Here is a 6,559-nt window from a genome sequence, read left to right on the forward strand (position 1 = left end):
AATAGTCATATGTTTGAGAAATTGAAGTAATAGCATTTCTAAGGTATTTGAAAATCGCGCCACAGGATTCAACTGGCTGTTACGTAGGTGGGACGATTTGGTGCAACCTAGCCCAGAGAGGTTAACAGGTGACATCAATAAGGGATCATAGCTTCACCTGGACTTACCTGGTCAGTCTGTCATGGAAAGAGCAGGTGTTCTTAATGTTTTGTAGACTCAGTGTATAATGGTGTGATAGTTCTAAAGAATGTTTCATACAAAACCCCACTGATGAAATAAATCTGTACAATTATTTACAAAAATAATACATTGAGAAGTATCTGAAAACAAGATCAATTTCCATTGTCCCAGAATGTAATACATTTATTTATTTAATCTTTGTTTAATCTAGGCTAGTCAGTTAATACAGCCTGGAATCGAACCAGGGTCTGTAGTGACGCCTCTAACACTGAGATGAACTGCCTTAGGCCGCTGCGCCACTCGGGAACCCTTTGGCAGGTAGTAGTAGGGAAACCAGCAGTGAGACCTTAGCAGCAGGCCTGTACAGTACAATACATGGGTTGAGTCACAAATGGCACCCTATTCCCTATATAGTGCACTACTTTAGACCAGAGCCCTATGGAACCCTATTCCCTATGTAGTGCACTACTTTAGACCAGAGCTCTATGGCACCCTATTCCCTATATAGTGCACTACTTTAGACCAGAGCCCTATGGCATCCTATTCCCTATATATAGTGCACTACTTTAGACCAGAGCCCTATGGCATCCTATTCCCTATATATAGTGCACTACTTTAGACCAGAGCCCTATGGAACCCTATTCCCCATATATAGTGCACTACTTTAGACCAGAGCCCTATGGAACCCTGTTCCCTATGTAGTGCACTAATGTTGACCAGATATTTGTGTATCTCTGCTGAAAAGTAATTGTAAATAGGGTTTCCATTTGAGTGTCAACCCATCTCTCAGAGCTGACTGCTGGTTCTCAGGATGGACCGTGTGAAGGGCAGCAGGTGGTTGTATTTGGGTGTGATGGTGACGACGGCAGCAGCGGTGTAGGGGTCCAAGGCTACGATACGGTGCAGTGCTGAGCAGCCCTGATGTATCTCATCAAGGCTCTGGTCTGTGTTCAGGGTCACATCCATCTGACACGACCCTTCCTCTGGGTAGAGCTCGTCACCTGGTAAGAGGAGGAGACACACACACACACACACACACACACACACACACACACACACACACACACACACACACACACACTAAACAGTAAAACGATCATCCGGCAGTAAACGTATCAAATCAGATTGACTTCACATGAGAAGAAAACCACCTAAATTCATCGGGAGAATAATATAACAAACAAAAAAAACTATTAAAAAATCTAAAGATCTCCTTTTCTCTCAACTGAGGAAGCCGGCTTGCTGGTAGCCCAAATCACCCTCCATGAAGTCAAAAGAGCACGAAGCGACGTGAATAAAGGGCGCTGGGCGACGTGAATAAAGGGCGCGGGGCGACGTGAATAAAGGGCACTGCATAAAAATGTTATATCCTTGTACTGCTACTGCTATATCATCAAATTAATTATCTAAGTCTGTCTCAGAAATGGCTAATATATTTACTGTACGTTATCTGATGTTAGCAAGTTATGGAGTTCATGAACCTTATTTCAGAAGATATAAATATATATATTAATATTAATTAATATGGCCTATTTTTAGCCCTTTCAAGGGTACCTTACAAAGAAACAAAAAACAATGGCCTGAAACTCATATCTTCATTTCTTTTCAAACAAATGGACATATGGGCAATTCATTATACATCTCCTTATTTTAAAACGTTTTCTCGAAATAAGCTTTGTTGTACAATTAAAAAAGATCAAATACACCGCAAACAGTCATCAATAACATAATGAATTCAGAGTTTGTGATATTATATGGAGGCTGAATATATTCCTTCCACAACCATCAGAACCACTAATAATTTAATTTGTTTATTAAAATAGTTGTACCTGCTTTTTTCCCCCCAATTATCACTGATCTCTTTCAGGTTTGACTATAAAAATAAAAAAACACCCTTTTACTAAGACATTTAACCAGAACCATGAATAACGCACATTCACTAATAATGTAGCAGGTGTTATAGAACATAACACTGGTCTCATCAACAATCTCTCAGGCCCACGTGCTAGTGAGTAGCCAGCTAATCTTTTATAGTCCAAGTTTAGCCAACTTGGATCAAGGTGTTCCCTGTGGCTCAGTTGGTAGAGCATGGTGTTTGCAACGCCAGGGTTGTGGGTTCGATTCCCACGGGGGCCCGCACAAATAAATAAGTCAAATAAAAAAACGAATGAAATGTATGCATTCACTACTGTAAGGATAAGCGTGTCTGCTAAATGACTAAAATGTAAATGTAAGGTATAATTTCACAAGTTCTGAACTCAGCTAACAAGGCAAAACAGTTGAATTGTTATGAACACAGCACACTGTCCGTCTCCAACTGTTTTAACAGCACGTTAGCCTGTTCACATGTTGAATGTAAATGGCCTACCTTATTTTTCTAAGAATGAGAACGAGTTGTCATTTTATAAAACATAGACTAAACAGCTAGTATAACAATCTTTATTTGACTAAAATGCTGCTAGCGATACGTGGAACCGTAATGCGAGTGCGACAAACTGAGCATTCATTTCCTAGAATGAACGTTTATTGGTACATCCGTTTTAGTACGGGTTTGTAAAATTCACTCTGGCTATCTACTCCGTTTTCAGAGCGTTCTCGTCTGAGTGTGCCAGAGCCAGAATAACTGACGAATTTACGAACGCTCAACACCCGTTGAATATGGCCGGTGTCAGTAAACGTTGGCAAGAAAATCGTAATTAATTTGTTGCTAGCAGCACAGTTGCAGTCACCAACACTCTGGATAACATGAAAACAGCCTAACCAGCTGTGCTTGGGCCAGTAAAATGGTCAGAGTGGTGTGTTCTCTCATTTGTGTCTGGAAGATGCTAGCAAGCTAGCCGAAGATAGCCAGTTAGCATAGCCAGTTAGCATAGCCAGTTAGCATAGCCAGTTAGCATAGCCAGTTAGCATAGCCAGTTAGCATAGCCAGTTAGCTTGGGTGCTTGACTGCTGTGAGGTCAGAACGCTCGGATCAACCCTACTCCTCGGCCAGAGTGTCCAGTGTGCGCTCTGAACGCTCAGAGAGCAGAAGGCCCTGAATTCACGAATGGACAATCTGACAACGCTCTGAATTAACCTGTTGGGGCTAGGGGGCAGTATTTGCACGGCTGGATAAAAAAATGTACCCGATTTAATCTGGTTACTAATCCTACCCAGTAACTAGAATATGCATATACTTATTATATATGGATAGAAAACACCCTAAATTTTCTAAAACTGTTTGAATGGTGTCTGTGAGTATAACAGAACTCATTTGGCAGGCAAAACCCTGAGACATTTTCTGACAGGAAGTGGATACCTGATGTGTTGTATTACCTTTAAACCTATGCCATTGAAAAACACAGGGGCTGAGGAATATTTTGGCACTTCCTATTGCTTCCACTAGATGTCACCAGCCTTTACAAAGTGTTTTGAGTCTTCTGGAGGGAGATCTGACCGAACAAGAGCCATGGAACGATGATGGCCCATTAGACACCTGGCGCGCGAGTTCATGTTGGGTACCCTCGTTCCAATACGTTATAAAAGAGAATGCATTCGTCCACCTTGAATATTATTCATTTTCTGGTTAAAAAAGGCCCTAATGATTTATGCTATACAACGTTTGACATGTTTGAACGAACGTAAATATATTTTTTCCCCTCGTTCATGAAGTGAAGTCCGGCGGGCTTAGATCATGTGCTAACAAGACGGAGATTTTTGGACATAAATGATGAGCTTTTTTGAACAAAACTACATTCGTTATGGACCTGTGATACCTGGAAGTGACATCTGATGAAGAGAATCAAAGGTAATGGATTATTTACATAGTATTTTCGATTTTAGATCTCCCCAACATGACGGCTGGTCTGTATCGCAACGCGTATTTTTCTGGGCGCAGTGCTCAGATTATTGCAAAGTGTGATTTCCCAGTAAGGTTATTTTTAAATCTGGCAAGTTGATTGCATTCAAGAGATGTAAATCTATAATTCTTTAAATGACAATATAATATTTTACCAATGTTTTCTAATTTTAATTATTTAATTTGTGATGCTGACTTGACTGCCGGTTATTGGAGGGAAACAATTTCCTCAACATCAATGCCATAGTAAAACGCTGTTTTTGGATATAAATATGAACTTGATAGAACTAAAAATGCATGCATTGTCTAACATAATGTCCTAGGAGTGTCATCTGATGGAGATTGTAAAAGGTTAGTGCATCATTTTAGCTGGTTTTATGGTTTTGGTGACCCTGTCTTTGAATTGACAAAACATTACACACAACTCTTGTAAATGTACTGTCCTAACATACTCTAAATTTATGCTTTCGCCGTAAAACCTTTTTGAAATCGTAAAACGTGGTTAGATTAAGGAGATGTTTATCTTTCAAAGGGTGTAAAATAGTTGTATGTTTGAAAAATTTGAATTTTGACATTTATTTGGATTCAAATTTGCCGCTCTTGAAATGCACCTGCTGTTGATGGAGTGCACCACGGGTGGGACGCTTGCGTCCCACCTAGCCCATAGAGGTTAAGTAAATGTAAACCTGGGAGGAGTGATATGTAGTAATCAGACCCTTCATGTAGACCCTAACCTGGGAGGAGGGATATGTAGTAATCAGACCCTTCATGTAGACCCTAACCTGGGAGGAGTGATATGTAGTAATCAGACCCTTCATGTAGACCCTAACCTGGGAGGAGGGATATGTAGTAATCAGACCCTTCATGTAAACCCTAACCTGGGAGGAGGGATATGTAGTAATCAGACCCTTCATGTAGACCCTAACCTGGGAGGAGGGATATGTAGTAATCAGACCCTTCATGTAGACCCTAACCTGGGAGGAGTGATATGTAGCAGCTGTCTGACACCATGCGGACAGGGAGCCACTGTTCACAGCCCTCTGAAGCTCTCTGTCTGGAGAAGCTGTGGAGGTCCTGCAGGGAGGGGAACCGGCACATACGGCTGAGATCATAGAACTGTGGAGGGGCTATCCACATCTCTCTGGCCTGGTAGCTGTGGAGGATCTCTGAGGGGGTGGACCACTGAGAGAGGAGAGGGAGAGAGGGAGATGAGGAGAGAGGGAGAGAGAGGGGGGAGGGGGAGAGGGGAGGAGAGAGAGGGGGGGAGGGGGGAGAGGGGAGGAGAGAGAGGGGGGGGAGGGAGAGAGCGAGGAGGAGAGAGAGGGAGAGGGGAGGAGAGGGAGAGAGAGAGAGAGAGAGAGGAGGAGAGGAGGGAGAGGGGAGGAGAGAGAGGGAGAGGGGAGGAGAGAGAGAGAGAGAGAGGGGAGGGGAGAGAGGAGAGGGGAGGAGGGAGAGGGGAGGAGGGAGAGAGAGAGATGAAGAGGGGGTTTATGTTCAACTAAGATAAAATGATCAGTTTACAACAATATTATGAACTGATGAATACATCATGAATGAATACAGAGTCGCTTAACACTTTGAAACACCACAATAAAATACACTTTCACCTTACTAAGCTATGGTATCACCTTAAAGTGCACAATTTCCTTCTGGTCTTGTAGGGTGTGAGATGGTGTTTCCTGCAAGCAGCAGATGTAGAAGGCCGTGTCGTACCTCCTCTGTTTCCCGTACACACCAGTAGGGGTCAGCCAGTTACCCCATTCATGCAGAGCCCAGATGTTAGGTAGACACTCCAGCTCCCTACACATCCTGATGAAGTTACAGGGGTTCTCGTTTACCAACACTCTCCATTTAGCCAATTCACTCTTGTCACAGAGATCGGTTATTCTGGTTAATTCAGACTGACTGTATCTGTTGTTCTCGATGTTGTTATTCAGTAAAATACTCTCTTCCTCTTTTGACACGACTAGAAGTACACCTGACTCCTCAAACGTTTCCCTCACTGCACAGATTCTCAATGCGACGTCTCCTGGAACGGGAGAACCCAGTTTCTTTCTGTCCGTGGAGAAGATAGGAGGTCTCGTCTCCGGAGGCTGTTTCACAAATCCCAGTCCAAAATTCAGTGAGCTCCGAAAAGATTTAAAAAGATCAAGCCATTGACTTGAGAAATCTGACGGATCCACCATACCGCCGGGAAAGACATAAGCATTCGGCATGAAACCACTCGTACCGCTTCGTTTCAACAACAACACTTCATAGTCGAAGTCGAACCTGTCAGGCAAGTTGGGATGTCCACTGATCGCAGGTGTAGAGGTGCCTTTATCGACACACCTTGTCAAACTATCTACAGTGAGTTTATGTCTCGTACCAGCAGCTAGTATGACCGTCGCGGCTTCCTTCCAGTGTCTCAGAGCCGTATTCATCCTTTTATTCTCTCATTTCCAATCATGTTATTCTGAAACAAAAAGTCCACATCAGCAAATTGTCAAACGTTATTGTTTTGATGTGTCGTCATACGAGCAGGAAGGTCAAGGGCGTAGA

General features: G+C 42.8%; 1 protein-coding gene across 1 annotated transcript; it reads right to left on the reverse strand.

Moving 5' to 3' along the window:
- Positions 1–353: 353 nt before the first annotated feature.
- On the reverse strand, positions 354–6,559 carry LOC106594384 (acyl-coenzyme A diphosphatase NUDT19-like). Its single transcript, XM_045689782.2, has 3 exons — positions 5,647–6,559; positions 4,993–5,200; positions 354–1,181 (listed from the first exon to the last, which is right to left on the reverse strand). Exons 1-3 carry the CDS (start codon positions 6,439–6,441, stop codon positions 967–969), a joined length of 1,218 nt encoding a protein of 405 aa, XP_045545738.1. The 5' UTR covers positions 6,442–6,559; the 3' UTR covers positions 354–966.

This window comes from Salmo salar, chromosome 11 (genome assembly GCF_965601325.2).
Source record: "Salmo salar chromosome 11, fSalSal1, whole genome shotgun sequence".
In the NCBI taxonomy this organism is placed as follows: Eukaryota; Metazoa; Chordata; class Actinopteri; order Salmoniformes; family Salmonidae; genus Salmo; species Salmo salar.